At 51.8% G+C, this 16,472-nt stretch overlaps 7 protein-coding genes across 7 annotated transcripts; 5 read left to right on the forward strand and 2 right to left on the reverse strand.

Annotated features, from left to right (window-relative positions):
- Positions 1-168: 168 nt before the first annotated feature.
- On the reverse strand, positions 169-1,811 carry PUNSTDRAFT_88834 (oxidoreductase NAD-binding protein). Its single transcript, XM_007385085.1, has 10 exons — positions 1,702-1,811; positions 1,496-1,645; positions 1,374-1,443; positions 1,174-1,325; positions 1,092-1,120; positions 975-1,040; positions 815-923; positions 612-753; positions 448-562; positions 169-392 (listed from the first exon to the last, which is right to left on the reverse strand). The coding sequence occupies exons 1-10, from the start codon at positions 1,768-1,770 to the stop codon at positions 227-229; spliced, it is 1,068 nt and encodes a 355-aa protein (XP_007385147.1). The 5' UTR covers positions 1,771-1,811; the 3' UTR covers positions 169-226.
- A 547-nt stretch (positions 1,812-2,358) lies between these two features.
- Positions 2,359-6,385, forward strand: PUNSTDRAFT_70027 (uncharacterized protein; the record flags this gene model as incomplete). Its single annotated transcript, XM_007385086.1, has 15 exons — positions 2,359-2,663; positions 2,732-3,064; positions 3,118-3,322; positions 3,375-3,884; positions 3,943-4,043; positions 4,097-4,347; positions 4,403-4,704; positions 4,755-5,051; positions 5,102-5,162; positions 5,214-5,326; positions 5,375-5,487; positions 5,533-5,638; positions 5,688-5,868; positions 5,917-6,051; positions 6,108-6,385. 15 exons carry the CDS (start codon positions 2,359-2,361, stop codon positions 6,383-6,385), a joined length of 3,291 nt encoding a protein of 1,096 aa, XP_007385148.1.
- Positions 6,386-7,277: 892 nt separating this feature from the next.
- On the forward strand, positions 7,278-8,413 carry PUNSTDRAFT_104270 (uncharacterized protein; the record flags this gene model as incomplete). Its single annotated transcript, XM_007385087.1, has 5 exons — positions 7,278-7,443; positions 7,499-7,654; positions 7,729-7,831; positions 7,885-8,134; positions 8,189-8,413. The coding sequence occupies 5 exons, from the start codon at positions 7,278-7,280 to the stop codon at positions 8,411-8,413; spliced, it is 900 nt and encodes a 299-aa protein (XP_007385149.1).
- Positions 8,414-8,723: 310 nt separating this feature from the next.
- PUNSTDRAFT_69726 (uracil-DNA glycosylase) lies at positions 8,724-9,875 on the reverse strand (the record flags this gene model as incomplete). The annotated part of the gene is made up of 8 exons (XM_007385088.1): positions 8,724-8,882; positions 8,953-9,016; positions 9,052-9,062; positions 9,115-9,241; positions 9,300-9,405; positions 9,459-9,557; positions 9,616-9,667; positions 9,792-9,875. 8 exons carry the CDS (start codon positions 9,873-9,875, stop codon positions 8,724-8,726), a joined length of 702 nt encoding a protein of 233 aa, XP_007385150.1.
- Positions 9,876-10,671: 796 nt separating this feature from the next.
- Positions 10,672-11,862, forward strand: PUNSTDRAFT_69742 (uncharacterized protein; the record flags this gene model as incomplete). The annotated part of the gene is made up of 3 exons (XM_007385089.1): positions 10,672-10,838; positions 10,889-11,061; positions 11,120-11,862. Coding segments are annotated over 3 exons (1,083 nt in total), but the record flags the coding sequence as incomplete, so codon positions are not given.
- Positions 11,863-12,935: 1,073 nt separating this feature from the next.
- Positions 12,936-14,283, forward strand: PUNSTDRAFT_135563 (uncharacterized protein; the record flags this gene model as incomplete). Its single annotated transcript, XM_007385090.1, has 4 exons — positions 12,936-12,995; positions 13,050-13,165; positions 13,222-13,299; positions 13,359-14,283. 4 exons carry the CDS (start codon positions 12,936-12,938, stop codon positions 14,281-14,283), a joined length of 1,179 nt encoding a protein of 392 aa, XP_007385152.1.
- An 806-nt stretch (positions 14,284-15,089) lies between these two features.
- On the forward strand, positions 15,090-16,060 carry PUNSTDRAFT_135564 (uncharacterized protein; the record flags this gene model as incomplete). The annotated part of the gene is made up of 2 exons (XM_007385091.1): positions 15,090-15,730; positions 15,778-16,060. The coding sequence occupies 2 exons, from the start codon at positions 15,090-15,092 to the stop codon at positions 16,058-16,060; spliced, it is 924 nt and encodes a 307-aa protein (XP_007385153.1).
- Between the last annotated feature and the right edge of the window lie 412 nt (positions 16,061-16,472).

Consider the following 16,472-nt stretch of genomic DNA (forward strand, 5'->3'; position numbering starts at 1 on the left):
TATTTTTGTCCGATACAGACCACCATACACGACGCATCCCGCGTGATTAGCTGTCTTCACTACTGGCAAACGCTAATTGCGGATTTCATAGCAACAAACTCGCAACCTGGCGACAAATCTATTTTGTCCGCCGGAGGTGTTCCAATGCTCTGGAGGCGCGACTTGTGTGATAGAATAGTGGCATTGACATACGGAATATCATGTAGAACAGGGCGACAGAGAAGACTCAGAGATCAACGGTGCGTTTCTCCACAGCACTCTTCTTCGCAGCCTCGATAATGCGGATGCCAAGTTCTGCATGTTCGGGTGTGACTTCCAGGGTTCTGATCCCGTTTATCGCATCCGCGACATTGTTGTAGTAGTCCTTGTAGGAGCCAGGAAGAGTTTTTATCCTGATTGATGTCGCGTGAGGCTCAGGGTACATACAACCTGGAGAGGAGTGCTTACTTCAAGAAGTGCATTGTTCCGTCGGGGTCCCTCCTTCCAAATTCGCCCCAATTCTCTTCTGGATCTTCGCCAAATCCGGGATCCAACGGACTTAGTCCCTCTTGTATCTGCGGCTCTGCATATCATCTGAGCAGGAAAGCTAGCAGAAGCTCAGAGTATATCACCTTGGACATCCAAACCGAACTTGACGAAGCTCGTTTCGCGACCTCGCACAATGAAGCGGATCTGGTGCGACAGCACGGAGTGTAGCGCAGACCGCAGTGTTACCAGAACCGGCGAGTCAGCGTAGCGCATGTGAATGATAAACTGAGCATTCCCAGTAAGGTCAGTACGGCAGAACACAAATATCGAATTTGCTACGACGCACCGAGTCGTCCACGTCCAGGTGTCCCTCTCGTCTTCCGTTTTCCAGCAGCGCAGTGACAGACTTCGGAGCGCCGAAGAGAGCAATAGCCTGATCAATGAGGTGCGAACCACTGATATGACATGTGAGATTGATCTGGGGGTCCCGAGAACAGGCAGCTCACAGTCCGAATGTAATTCCAGCTGAACCGCCAGGGGGGCCCAGAGGCCAGTCAGCACGAAGGTCAAACCTTTACGCAAAGTGTCAGCCACGTAATGACACACATTCGGCGCGTACTTACCGAGATTCGAAATCCACGAGCTCCGACACCTTCAAGCATACCCATATGAGTGGTCGTTTCAGTGATGAAAAGTACCACTAACCTTCCCGCTCTGGATCAATGACTGGACGGTCCTAAAGTCACCGTCGAACCGGCGGTTATGGTAGGGAGCGAGGACGAGCTTCTTGTCTTTCGCTATTTCGATGAGCTCCCGCATTTCAGCGCTTGTCGCGGTAACAGGTTTCTCGAGGATGACTGTGGCATGATATGTATGAGTTCTAGACGGGGAGCAGCCTAACGTACCATGCTTCCCGGCGGACAAAGCTGCTTTCGCGTAGTCGTAGTGCGCAGAATCTTTCACTGCCACAACGACCTAGGGACGATAGAATGAGGAGCGGCATTAAGATAACGTTGTCTTGGCTTACCAAGTCGACTTCGGGATCTCCCAGAACGTCGTCCAGGGTGTTAACGACCTTCACACCCAAATGTCCATATTTATCCCTAGCGATGCTCTTCTCTGGCGTAGCTCTGCGCTCGAGGATGGTGTGCAGCTGGTATACCTCCGGTAATGCAAGCTAATAGGAGGTAGGTCAATCGAAGGTGGGCCCGCCGCACTATTGTATCAACATACGATGAAAGGGATTTGGAACACCTTCGCGGAGAAGCCCACGCCAAGGACAGCAGCACGAATGGGGGCCATTGCGGAACGATGTTGACACCTGGGACGCGAGCTGCGAGCTGGCTGGCCACAGATATAGTGCTTGCATGATCCCCCAGCAGATCAAGTTTTTATAGAGGGTGCGGCTGACCCGGTTGTGTCGGTCCGCGGAGTAAATTCGGCGTTGGACTATTGTGCTCCTGACTTTAACTGACCAAAAAGGAAGCTGATATCAAATTCTCGTAATCAAGAAGCATCACTCTATGTAGCATATCCCCTAACTGGTGGGACTTAGTAGAATTAAGCCTCGCGTCACGCCCAGGAGCTACAACGCGATACGAGCGGTGGTTTAGGAGCCTGCGCCAACCTATTGTATCTATAGGCTTTATTTTTTGAGTGCGGGGAGTAGCCGACGAAAATCCTAGGTACATAACTTACATGTGTACATACAGTGTTATGCAAGAAGATTACTTAGGTATTTATATCGTGGGAATGCTCATTCCCTCACATCCGATTATCTTGAACTGGGAGGCGCTAGGCATTTGTTTGGCCTTCCTGGTGTTGCTGCCATCCTATCTCAACACAGCGCCAGGAGCGTAAGGCGGACTCGGACAGTCTCTGAGTTATACCATGGCATCTCCATACACGCCGCTGGACCCCATAAATCCGCAGCCAATCGGTCATGGCGCGCTGCAACCCATCCCAGCGCTTTCATTCGACCCCAGCTCGGATACACTATGGACGGGAACAGATTCCGGCACCGTGATTGCGATGCACTCGTCGCACGGGGTTCGGGGTGTCTCTTTCAAAGTTGGAGGAAGATTCGGCGTCAAGAAAGTGATAGCCGGGGACAACTACGTGCTTTCCATGGCGTCTGAGCTGGGTCTTGGGGTCGGTTCATGGGGAAAAGGTGGAATGAACAAGTGGTATTCTCGGTTGGTGATAGCTAGTGGTGTCACGGTTGATGTCGGATCGCTCATATACCTGGTGGGGTTGCATCCAGCCCATCTGCAACAGCGCTCACATTTTCGAATGTTTCAACCTCGTCTCAAGCTCTTGCGGTTTCTACGGTAGCACCCGAGCTCGTGATGTTGAATCCCTTCACTGGAGCGGAGATCCGTCGGATTTCCACGAGCTCGGCTGTGACGCACCTGCAGTTCTCGCATCTTCACCTCTTGTCCGGTTCGCGCGATGGCTATCTTCGTGCTCATGATCCTAGGACCGGGCTGAGAAAGGCTGAGAGTGGCGCAGAGCTCTCCGTCAAGGCCCACGCAGGCTCTTTCCAAGGACTAGCGTCCAGCGGGAACTATATTTACACAATTGGATGCACTGTCCGGTAGCTTCATCAGTTCAACTGTGTTTTGTTTTGCTAATGAATACCCAAAACAGCCAAGGCACAACATTTCCTGAACCTTTGGTTAAAATACACGACATCCGTACGATGCGTCCGATCGCTCCGGTCCCTTTCTCAGAGGGACCTGCCTTCATAGACGTACTTCCTCGACTTTCTTCGAGTATTGTCATCACGTCAAGCCAGGGGCTGGTGAACATAGTCGATGTTTCGAAACCTGACACAACCAGCGATTTTTACCAGGTAATTCCCATCGAAGTGGACATCGGGATGTCCCTTACTCACACATGACTAGCTTGAAACCGCGTCATATATATCATCTAGCGCTGTTTCTCCTACAGGAGCCTATCTCGGATTCGGCGATGGTCATGGTTATGTGCACCTCCTCACCAATGTGCACGAAGTGGACGAAGAACACCCCGTACCATTGAACGGATTCGAAGGAAAAACTGTCGAGTGGGCCCCTCCTCCTGAACCAGCGCCGGAGCTTCCAGATAATGCGTCAGTAATCTGCGTAGATCAATCCTACGATGCTCACACGCAAAATAGCCCTTTGAATTCTGTTGGACTACCTTATTACACTGAACCCCTGTTCTCATCATGGAGCGCATCGATGTTCTCTCCGGACATAGGATTCCCAGCTCCTCCCAAGATACCGAACCAAATTTTACACAACCTGAAGATCACCGGTGGCCTGGCGTCTGCGACTCTCCCAAAGGAGCTGAAGGGACGCCGAAATGTTGTCAGCGTAGGGATGAGGAAAGATCAGGCGCGATTCAGAAGCGGAAAAATGCAAAGAAGTGTAGTTCGTACCTCCTCCTCTGTCTTGCGTTCGTCTCTACTGACGAGATCTTCGCGATCAGTCCGAACCCGAGACCCCTCAATCAAGCTCGGACGTCCCAAAAATATATCGCAAGGTGGAGATCGAATACTCGAAATTTGGTGTCGAGGATTTCGACTTCGGGTCTGTTTCATTGAGCAGGCCTTCGTCTCTTGCAGTTCTGATAGTTCTGGCAGGTACTATAACAAGACCGAGTTCAGCGGCCTGGAAACACACATTTTGCAATCATACACCAATTCCATCGTGCAATCCATGCATTATCTCCACCCGATCCGACGTCTCGCAAAATCGCATATCATCACAAATTGTCCGCATGAACACTGTCTGCTCTGTGAACTTGGGTTCGTCTCGCGGATGCTTGAGGACGCTCGAGGGATAAATTGCCAAGCCAGCAACTTCTGCAAGACTGTTGGAGTGCTCGCTCAGGGTATTCCTGTCTCTCCAAGCTACAGTTTACATTTCCAAGCTCATGAGACCGGCAGTGCACAATCAAATGGAGCTATTGGACTATGGGATCGACGGACCATCCGTTGACTGGGCTAACATCATCCAAAGCTTCAATCGTTTCCTCGTGGAGAGATTGAACATGGAGGCCAACGTCACATCTCGCAATCCGTTGATCCTCCCACGTACGAGTCTTCAACCACAGACGGCACCGCCGGTATCTCCGATCACCCAGCTCATGGGCATCGATGCCAAAAATGTCGTTGTGTGCACCACGTGCAAGGGAACGCGCGAGAAGGCAAATTTGACTCACGTAATTGACATGGTCTACCCTCGTGCTGTACGTTCATACTTTACAAACTGGTGTCGTGTTGTCTAATCAAATCACAGAATATCAGTGCGAATACGCAACCAGCGCCTGATATCTCGAGCGTTTTGAGCGACTCGCTCCGGCGCCAGACGACACATCGAGCGACATGCCAATCGTGCAGAAAGATGACAGTGTTCGAGACTACGCGGATCATTCCTGCCAAGGATTTGCCTCCTATACTTGCTGTCAACGCGTCGGTATACAACGAGGAGTCATTGAAGATCTGGCAAGATGGCCGGCGACACCGTTTCCTGACACCCACTACTCGGGTTAAGTGCGGTGATAGTGAGGAAGATGTAGTGGAGTACGAACTGAGGGTGAGTTAACGTAGGGATATCATGCTGAGCGGTACTCAGAAACTTCCTAGGCAATGACGATCGAAATCTCGGACAGGACAGGCCCTTCGCACCTATGCGCCATAATCAAAGGTTAGGATCGCCACATTCGCGTCAAATCTCGAGATTGAATTAGGCTTGTAGTTCCGGAGGCAGAAGGCCGGAATGATCTCATGAGTCCTTGGTTTTTGTTCAATGATTTTGCTGTCCGAAACATACCAGAAAGCGAGGCTTTAGGATTTCCGGAAGATTGGAAGGTGTGTCCTGATCACACAGCATCATGTTAGCTAAGGAAGGTTGGTTAGATTCCAACCGTCCTCTATCTGGAACGAATGGACATCAAGTCGGCGCTAGATTATAGCAAGTTACCAGAAGGGCTCGACCCCACCATATTGTGTCGGGACACAAACATAGCCATGTGAGCATACTTGCTATGGCCTATGACTCAGCTTATGCTATTCAGAATGCGAGACAAAAATCTGATCAAACACGAGTGCTTACGACCGGACGAGCTGCCTCGGCCGGGGACCATCGTGTCTATCGATGCAGAATTTGTTCTAATGCAACAGGTCACCCTCTCTAGCATTCTTCGGCTGCGCATACTAACTTCTCGTTCAGGAAGAGACGGAGTTTCGCTCCGACGGAAGCAAGAAGGTTCTCAGACCTGCCCGACTTAGCCTTGCCCGTGTATCAGTCCTCCGAGGGGACGGCCCCAAAGAGGGGGTACCGTTTATTGATGATCACATCCACACGAGCGAAGTTATTGTCGACTACCTCACCGAGTTTTCTGGCATCAGGTGTGAGTTATCTGCGATTCTCCCTATGGTTTATCTCTCATCATTCGCAGTTGGGGATCTTGATCCTCACCTCTCGCGTCATACATTGACGCCCCTAAAACTTGTCTATAAGAAACTCCGTCTGCTGGTGGACAGGGGGTGCATCTTCATAGGACACGGGTTATCCAAGGACTTCAGAATTATCAGTAAGTCGTTATGTCACACCGTCGGACATGAGCAAGGACGAACCATGATATGTTAGATATATTCGTTCCGCCCGACCAGGTCATTGACACTGTCGATCTCTACTTCATCAAGTCACGGCAGCGGCGGTTGTCGTTACGATTCTTGACATGGGCGATACTTCAGGAAAATATTCAGCAAGAAACTCACGATTCTATTGAAGATGCGCGCTCTGCTCTGCGTCTCTTCAAGAAATTCAACGAATTCGAAGAAGCAGGAGTATTCGACCAGAAGTTAGAGGAGTTATATCGTACCGGCAAAGAATATGTTTGTCTGTTTACACGCATTGGGACTTAATCTTCGCTCATGTTATATGTTTGCAGAATTGGAAACCTCCTGCTCCGCCAGAGGCCACCCCCTCGGCTCCTTCCCCGCCCACCATCTCAGCTGCTCCAGCTGCCTCTCCGTTCGCTTTCCTCATGCAAGGCGGCCTCCTGCAGCACGCCGCACAAGGCGGAACCTTCCCGATGTTCCCTGGAACCACTGCTCCACCAATGTTTACGCCCCCCAACCTATCTCAATTCAACCCAGGCGCAAACATGTTTTCTCCTCAAACATTTCCGCCTTCGAACGGTTTCCAACAACCAAATATCTTTCAGCCCACGCCGTTCCCGGCACAGGCCAATATGAACCTACTGCAAGCGTTGGGTAATGGTAGGCCTGGCGTGAGCGGAATCCTCGGTGCAGGGACGCCGCCATATCCGAGTAGTCAGTCACAAACACCTGCGCGCCCTTTCTTCAGCCCAAATCCTGGGAGTGGGCGAGGAGGTGCCCATGATCGGAACTGGCGGCAACGTCACGGTGGATGATAACTTCATTGCGTACACCATTGACCTGTGTCCTTTTGTCGTTTTGGTCGCTATGTGTGAGGTTATGGCTGGTTCTGTTTGTCGTGTAATTGAAGAGTTAGCTGTAGCATTAATTTGATTCTTCACATTCCTGGAACTCGGTTTGCGGAGGTGATGCGACTTGTTGAATGATGGTGACTTCTCTTCTGGCTCTCACAAGCTCACTCGTGATTACCACAAGCCGGACCCAATATGCTTCTGATCAACGTCTATACGACGTCCCATCATCCGCGTGGAGTACAAACCGGGCTTTACTGCATATGTCAACTGCTCTCGGTCACCGAGTTCTCTAGATCGTCGACGACCCACTCAACTGCCTTTACTCATCGCTAGTTTGTCCGATGGAATGTGCTTCGGGGCAATTGCTTGTAGACCCTTTCGTCTTCGTACAGCCTGGGTTTGCAGACAACGAACCGTTGTACTTGGCAGCAAAACGGTACCGACCAGACGGAGCAGATAGAGCGCAGAAAGGGGTCACCCTTGTTCTCTTCCACGCAACTGGGAGTCGTGAGTGTACCTCCTGCACCTCTTCTTCTATGTTTATGGGGCCTGTCGGACGCAGTCAAAGAGCAGTGGGAGCCTATGCTGAAGAGACTGTTCGATCTATCCCGTACCAAGCCTCCATCAGAGCGCATCCGGGAGGCGTGGTGCTTTGACCGTCAAAATCATGGCGACAGCGCCGTTCTGAACCGGGATCGCCTTCGTTCACGGCCGGATGGTGTAGGTTAGCACGTTGGTCAATGTTAATCTGAAGTCAAGGGTTCATTGCTTATCACTGTTTCGCATGTGCAGGTGTTGCGGAATATGGAGCGGGTGTCGCGCATTTCCTTCGGTCAGACCATGTCCGTGGTCACCGGATAATCGCTATCGGCCATTCGTCAGGCACCGCAGCTCTGTCTGTCCTGTTGTGTTATCTCAAAACATACCCAGGCCTAACCTACCTCCCAGAACTCTATCCTCTCGAGATTTCCCAACCGGAAATCTGCCTTACGAGGGCATCGTCCTCATCGAAGCCGCTATCACAGACAAGGAAGAGTACTACGCTAATGTCACAGCCCGCGAGCGTGCGTTGGGACTCGTCCAGAAAGCAACCCGTGCACGCCGGAGAACTTGGGGGAGCAGAGAGGAAGCTCGTGCGTGGATGAGCCGCCGTGTTCCGTGGAATTCTTGGGATCCTAGATCAGTCAAGTTTTTCGTTGTACGCACAGTCCTGTCGCGAGCCTACTTATTTGTGCTGACGTGAGCTCACTAGAAATATGGCTTGCGCGTCGTGGATGTAGATGGAAATGTTCAAGTCACCCTCAAGTGCGATCCGGCGCAAGAAGCGAGCGCGTTCGGCGATGTATACGGACATTTTGACTCCTTCGATGAGCTCAAGCGCATATGCCCTCATATTCCAGTACATCTGATCTTCGGATCAAAGATCGAGTTGATGTCAGTCGTTATTTTCACTTCTACTATGAGACCTCAGGCTTGAATGCGATTTTGATAGCCCACGTGCTACGCAAGACGCGGTGATCAGGGCATGCGAAGGGCATTACGCTTCATGCGTGAAGATAGCTGACCGCGGCCACTTCGTGAGTGGCGTCCAGCTCTGATGCGCTCCGTCTGACTTTTGATGGCCCTCTTGAAGCTAATACAGGAAGATCCTGATGCCACGGCTGAAGCCGTTAGCCGGGCTCTAAGCCATCACGCGTCTCCCTTCTCAAAGCTTTAAGCAGCGCGGATTATGATGTTCGCGCGCGCGACCTTCAACATGAATTCGCCGAGATGATCACCATATCTATTCACCGCTTCTCGCTAAGCACTCGCCAATCCACGACACCGTATTCCCCATAGCGCTCCTTAAGCCATTCGTTGGCCGTAGCGAAGTGCCCATTGCCTAGAAACCCACGACGTGCTGATAGAGGCGACGGATGGGCTGACTTGAGTACCAAGTGTTTGGTCTAAAATATTTTGCCTGATCAGAAGGCGTACATGAAATCAAAGGCTTCGGCTTGCCTCGTCAATACCGACACTCGCACATGTTTTCTGTGCGTGTAAACCCCACGCCATGAAGACGACGCCTTTATCACCCGCTCTCCGCGAGCTTGAACTAGGAGGCTCATCTGATACGCGTCCAGCACCTGCTTCTCCTGGAGAAGCGGCATCGAATATAATTGTTTTGCGTGCGAGTACGGCACGTAGCGCGGCCTGTGTAAATTCCTCCCATCCTCTTCCAGAATGCGAAGCAGCTTTGTGAGCGCGAACGCTGAGCGAGGTGTTGAGGAAAAGCACGCCTGCTCGTGCAAGTGGTGAGAGATCTCTGGGATCAGGCAATAATATGAGCCGGGAAAGGACTCAGCGCCAAGAAACATGCTAACCCGAAGGCTGGCGGAATGAAGCCTGGTATGTCGGCTGCAAGCTGCTTGTAGATGTTGCGAAGCGAAGGCGGGGGTTTTGTGGGTGGCAGTACCGAAAATGCTAGACCTGAATTTAACGTCAATTTACTGCGAATGTCGAGAAAATGGTTGCTTATTCACCATGCGCCTGATTGACGTCGTGATACGGATCTTGCCCAAGGATCACGACCTTAACTTGATCTAGAGGTGTAAGCCGCGACCAAGAATATATGTCTGCAGCTGCCAGGCAAGTTAAGACTATAGCTTGTGCGCACATCATACAAGACTCGACACGCACCAGCAGGATATATTGTGTGAGATTTCATCTCCGCAGCGAGGAATTGCTTGAGCTGATGGGGCAGAACAAGAGCGACCATCAGTGTCGGGTTACCGTATGCAGTGATGGACGCGAAGTCAAAGACGGTATAGTCTCACAGCTCTGCAGTATGCTTTCAAAGGGCTCTAAGGACATACCTTCCTGAAGTATGGCTTGCTAAATTCTGGTTCAAGCGCCGCATACCAAGCTTCCTCTATGGTATCTTGTTCTAGCGAGTGCATCATAGCGTCAGAGGAACCATGCTGCAGTGGGTCTGGTTGTAGATCCGAGCGTGCCTCGGAACTATCTGAGGATATCCTCCTTCTCTTGTTCTCCCGCGAGGCTGAGGCGGTGGTTTTCAGCGTGAAACCCGAGTTGCGAACGGTTTGTTGTACGAAAACCTTCGCCGTTCGAGAGACACGTAGCATTTTTGCAGAAGAGTCCTCCAGACTGTCCTCGTTGACGCGTTTAGGAGGCATTCGATGCGCTACTCAGTTGTGGGAACAGATACTGTGTGCAGGTCGAGGGACGCGTCCGTGTGTCAAGGCGCGTCGCGTGCGAATAATCACGTGATATCAGAGTCAATGTCAGTGCTTAGCTGCTTTGTGACCAGAACAGCAAATTTTGTTCCGTCCTTCTCAGTACTACGACGCTGCCGTCACTTGCACGCATCCAGACGTGAGTTCACGATCCCTTGTCTTCGGCCTTCTCTGTTTGAGGATGAAACGCACTGGGCTCTGACCACCTTGATGTTACGCACTACTCTTGTACGCGAGAGGCGGCCTAGAAAACCGTTAACTGATCTTTCCCGTTTATTACTTGTCCATGTTCATGCTGCAACGTTCCGCTGACTCATACTGCAGTAAAAATGGCGGACGGGGATGCAGCTACCTCTAAGCCGGTATCTCCTACCAAGTACCTGGAAGATATGACCCAGAGCATGGAGTCCGTCCGCGAAGTTATCAAAACTCTGAAGGAAGAGTGAGTGTTCTTGCGTTGCGTGCCCAGACTCTTGCTCATCATCTTCATGTTCTGCGCAGCACAGACAAGCTGGATACCAAAGATGGGATTTCACTCCTTTCCCTCAAGCACCACCTTATGATGTCGTATCTCAACTCGCTGGTCCTCCTATCCTCCCATCGGTTACTTGGACATCCGCTGACACAACGGTCTCCGCCTCCCGCGCCGTTCTCATCGGAACAACGGTAAGTTGGTCATCACCCGCTTCATCGGCTCTGGCTTACATGCAATATAGCTCATTGAGAGGTGGCGACGAGCCAGGCGCAGGCGATCTCATCGACCATATGAATGAAGATAGGGTCATCCTGGACAAAATCAAGTTTCTCGAAGGGAGAATGCGTTATCAAATTGACAAGCTTGTTCGTCTTGCACAAGAGGCGCCAATGAAGAATAAAGATGTCGTGGACGGTATGCAGCTCACTCATGCCCTTGACCCGTTTCTTACCGTGGATATCCTTTCCTTTAGACCCGCTGGCCTTCAGGCCGAATCCTCAGAACCTTCTCAACGTCGAAGCCTCTGGATCAGGCTCCGAAGATGACGATGAGAACGAAGATGACGTTAGCAACCAGCGGACAGGGATATATCGTCCCCCCAAGCTAGCGCCCATGCCATACACCGAGGCTCCTCGGAAGAAGAAAACTAAGGAAGAGCGAGAAATGGAACGGGCTCGTCCACCGAATGCACTCTCGTCTCTTGCCTACCTCGATCCATCTCGGCCAGCCCTGGAGAGCACATCCGGCCTCGGCGGCGACGTCGCTTTGCAGGCGCACTCCGCTCGGGCACGCAACGTACGCCGGCTGACAGAGTTCGAGGAGGAGAACTTCACGCGTCTCGTGATGAAGAAGAAGGATGCCAATAGGCGGCTGCGCGATGAGGAGGCGTTGGCCATGGGCCTTAACCCGGGCGCTTTGGATAACCGCCGTGGGCGCCGCAGCGGAGACGGTCTAGTGGAGGAGTTCAGTGACGTCTTCAAGGCGGTCGATAGGAGTTCGAGGACGAACCGCGGCAGGGGCGGAGGCGATGGGTACGAGGAACTACGGGAGAGAGGCAAGAAGAAGAGCGTGTTGGAGAGAGCGAGGAGCGCTGGCTCAAGGGTGGACCTCGATGCGGATACGGAACAGGGGGCGGATAGGAAAAGAAAGAGGAGCAGGTTCGAGATGGACATTAAGTCGGCCAAGCGTCGCGCGAATAGTCGTGCAAGGAGATGATCGCGGCCACATATACTGTACCGGATCTTCTCTGCTCACGATTCGCTGTTTATCATCAGAGTTCAATCTCATACTCTCGAGAGCATAGGCGACCTTAGTCGATATATATTATGTTCGCACGCCGCACACGTTACCGACGTTAGCTCCCAGTTGGTTGGATTTGGGTTTCGGTCCGGTCTTTTACATGTCGATACTCCCATCCTCGGAAGAAATGCTACATACCCTAACTGTTGACATGGCCAAATGTGCTCCGGCTGCAGTCCACGTCCGCTGTTCCTATAGACAAACACCGCCTGACCGGCTACGACCGTCGCTCTGCGCATTCGTTCAAATTGAGCACCAACATCTATGTTGTATACGCCGCTGGCATCCTCCCTTGGGCTTTGGTACGTTGCTAATGCGAAGAAGACCAGCTAGAAAGTACGCCGGCAGCCGATGAAGAACTGCTGATATACGCTGCGTCATAATGTCTCAGTTCTGCGTGCCGGAGGCCGAACTTGCAACCCTGCCTTCGACAACGATTATTTTGTCGGCTGCCTGCGTGACTGTCATGCCGTCCCTCAACCGGGTGATTCGGCGTCGACTGGGAGCAAGTGTTGTTGCTTGCCTGTCTCAATGAACCCCAGGATGATGACCCCTATCCGAGCATGCAGATCCCTCTATAACAATTGTGAAGCTCGGCTACTTATCTCCGGCGACAAAGAACATGTGGCCGGCAACCTGGCGGTAACTTCGTCCGGATGACGACCCGTGTCTCACTTGCTTCGCCTTCATTGTCCACGGTAGACTCAGGACGACGTCGGTTTCTAAAGCCTATCTTGCTCATAATTGACGATGTCCGAGCCGTCGAAGTCTTTTTATCTAGCGCTCGTGCCTGGTTCTCCAAGGGCTGCGTACTTAAAGCGCATGTAATGTCTGAGAGCAGCTTCGCAAGCGCCCATAACCATCTTCCGCTGGCGGAAACAGTCCATTCACGCGCCATTCGCTCGTTATTTATTCATTCGCATCGTGCATCTCGTCTCGTATCATTCATCCTCTATATCATATATATCCATATAATCCCGACGAACAACATGCCTAGAGCCGGTTCCGGAAACCGACGCACGACACCGAAGCAATCTGGTGGCCGGCAGGTATGCTCCCTTGTCCTTGCTGACCGAAACGAAGACCTGACGTTGAGTCTCCAGGCCCAGATTAGAAAGCACTTCATATGCGAAATATGCGAGCAGATTGGTGAATACAAGGCATTTCCGAGGAGGAAAGAGCTACTCCGCCATATGATGCTTCACGACCCGAATGCTCCGTAAGCTTCTATCACTCGAGTCGCATTTAGTTTGCGCTCATTCACTCTGTCATTAGCAAGTACGCATGCAAGTGGGAAGGCTGCTCGAGGACGTTCGCGCAAAGATCTAACCTGAAGGTGCACGAGCGCATACAGTACGCATGACCCATTACGAACAGAAGCTCCGTTATGCTGACTAAGTGTGATGAAACAGTACCGGGGAACGCTGGGAATGTCCATATTCTGGTTGTGACACGACATACGCGGACAACTCTTCGCTTCATAGGCACAAGCAGAGGGTTCATGGATACCAGGCACGGAAGACGGCGCCGCGTCAAGGCGCATATCTTCAGATCGCTCCATTGGCTGCCAACAAACGCCCCGCCCCGCATGCGGCTAACACTCGTTCGACCAAATCTCGCTCCAGCTCGAGACTATCCCAGCACGATATTCCAAGGTCCGAAGAATACTCTCCTGCTGCGCCCTCTAGCGACAGCAACGGTTTACTCCTGTCGATTGGCTCCCTCGATCTAACTGCTTCCTTCAACCCCGATGGTTGCTCTGTGCTACCGGAGTTGAACTTTTCGGATTACTCGTACGAAGCCGTGTCCCCCATCCAATTCACTCTCACGCAACTAGAAGACGTGCCCATGACGGTTCAGACCCTCGACACGCTCGCCGTTCCGTCCATCTCCCGCCCCTCGATCACCCGACCTGCCACGGCGCCCCCTGCCTGCGAGCAGTTGCATACCCCGTTTTACTTCTCGTCGCCCGATGATCCCATTTTGGACGCGACGGGTAGGTTGACGCCGATTGGCTGGGAATCGGGGAGGTCGCTCAGCCTCCCCTTGTCAATCGACAGGAAGTGGCTCACGACGCCCGGGAATTCGCCTTACGTTGTCTCGCCCCTCAGCCTTCCGGCTGACCTGTCCTCGCCGTATCTCGGTCCTTTGCCGGAGCTGACCCACACGCCTTCGCCTTCCCCGATGATCCTGAATGTGGACGAGGTTTCCTACAAGATGCTCGGACTACCCGTGACGAGCGGCCTGCTCTCGGATATCGAGAACGCTTGCATTCCGGGGGAGGCGAGCTATTTCAACGAGGTGGACACCTTCACCGCCCTTCTACACGGACACTAGAGCACGCATCAGTCGCCATTGTACACAGCACTGCCGTTTATTCCGATTCGCCGCTATACAGCCCGTATAATCCGTTCGTTGTGAATGCTATAACTGTACTTACCAGCCTTTGGCCTTAATGGTAGTTGCTAGGTCATGAGCGCGCGCTGCGCGACGCTGTGCACCAATAATGGACATGTCGTAACACCATTCACGGACTGTCTATGTGTCTTTGGCACGTAATATCAATACTGCTATTATTGATTATCGCCGTCAATCTTGCCAGCATAGCATGCAGGCTATAGTTGGACAGTGCATAAGATGTACCCACTTGATGCACTTATCATGCAGCATGGAGTAGATACAAGGCTTTCTGGACACATAACGTGTATATAACTTACCATGATATTGCATCTGCATCATCGTCCCTTTTACATAATCTACTTACTGTAAATCTTACGAGGTCATTTAAAGACGTATCCAAGTGTATTTCACATTTTTCATCCACCAGAAAGCCGCCAACGACAAGGACTGTATGCATTGTAACGCTGCGTGATGGTTAGCCGAGCGGAGTTTAAGGAATGTATCAAGGCCAGTCAGATTCGGAGCACCAAAGTGCTTGATGACTAAGTCGGCTATCAATGTGACCGGCCTGTGACTGACGATTCGACGGGGTTGACGAAGTGAAGGTAACATATAATTAGTACGACTTCGATCGCCGTGAATATTCGTCCCTACATATTGCTTTGGACCTTCTTTTCTGACATATATGGGGAAACAGTATCTGGTGTGCCGTTTGTGTGCTGTCAAAGAGCACGCTCATTCATATGCTCCCTTTCAAGGAACTCAACGCGGTGGCGCGTTTGAGCGTAGTTGGCCTCTTTAAGGACAAGCACCTCGTCACCGACCTTTCGAGAGTGGCCGTCCCTGTTGACTACTGTGATGTTGAGGACGGCAATTATCCTGAACCTCAGGGTGCTCCCCCGCGTCCACCCTCTCTGCTACCACCCTCAGCTTCCTTGCATATGGAGCTATCGCTCGGGGAACAACTTTCTCACGGGAGATGCGGTACCGTATATCGAGCCAAGGTTTCACGAGTTTGTGATCCAGACGGGACGATGATTTCGGATGTCTTGCTCCCACCGTTGGTTGTCAAAGTCGCCGGTCGCCGATATTCAGATTCCTTGAACCGCGAGACGTGGTTCTACGACGAGATGGAAACATTACAGGGCTCCGTCATTCCCCGCTGCTTCGGTCTCTTCGAGGCTCCCATCGACGACGGCTCCGTTATCCTCCCCTGGATTGCTCACGGTGTGGATCGAGGCAGGTCAGATAAACGACGGGGCAGTGTCGATATATATGGGACAAACCCGTCGGTTCCTTCTCCGCCGCGCGTCTCCATACTTCTATTGGAAGAACTCGGCGGTGAACATCTTCCTTTGGGTGGAGAATTAACCGATGATATCAAGTGTGTCCCTCCAGTCTGCTCATTCCACATGATCTAATATGCATTAGGGATCAGATATTGAGCATGTTCGATGAGATATCCCGATTTCGTATTACACATGGGGATGTCAGACACAGGAACATCCTCAGCGCACCTAGGTCGCCTGGTGCTTATCCGTCCCTTCCATCACCTTACACTGGACGGACGTACGACTGGCGCATCTTCGACTTCGACGGTTCCAGTAAATGGAACGATACCTTTAAGGCGGCGAAACATTTCAACAGCTCGCCAGCTTCTGTGCTGTTGAGGGGATTGCGGAGGAATTACATTATCGAGCCATGGCTTGAATAGAAGGTAACATGTACATTGAAAACAGGAACCATTCAGATCTCGTCGGAATCATTGTACATCGACGACAGCCTACTACTTCCAATAATGATCATGTATGGACTGGTGCTTATACCGAACCGACGCAGCCGTCGTGTACGCTCGATAACGTTTTGATTTCTTATGCAGCGTTAGTGATCCATACAGAACGCCGATTTAGGATGTCTTGCTTCCGCTGTTGGTCGTTCAAGTCGCCGGTCTACGCTACTCTAATTCCCTGACCCGCGAGACCTGGTTCTGTGACGTTACAGGGCTCCGACATCCTCCGCTGCAGGTCTCTTCGAGCTATGTATCATCAATGACGGCACCCTTATCCTCCTGTGGACAGCACCTGGTGTGGACCGAGGCAAATCAGTTCGAAGATATGGGGTAATGT

This window comes from Punctularia strigosozonata (genome assembly GCF_000264995.1).
Source record: "Punctularia strigosozonata HHB-11173 SS5 unplaced genomic scaffold PUNSTscaffold_8, whole genome shotgun sequence".
NCBI lineage: Eukaryota > Fungi > Basidiomycota > Agaricomycetes > Corticiales > Punctulariaceae > Punctularia > Punctularia strigosozonata.

What these genes read in the sequence shown, in the direction of transcription:
- PUNSTDRAFT_88834 (XM_007385085.1), bottom strand. Translation starts at nt 1,770, where the DNA reads ATGGCCCCCATTCGTGCTGCTGTCCTTGGCGTGGGCTTCTCCGCGAAG. An exon ending in TTTGTCCGCCGGGAAGCATG is followed by an intron (nt 1,326 to 1,373) that starts GTACGTTAGGCT and finishes ATCATGCCACAG; the next exon opens with TCATCCTCGAGAAACCTGTT. An exon ending in GGAACAATGCACTTCTTGAA is followed by an intron (nt 393 to 447) that starts GTAAGCACTCCT and finishes GACATCAATCAG; the next exon opens with GATAAAAACTCTTCCTGGCT.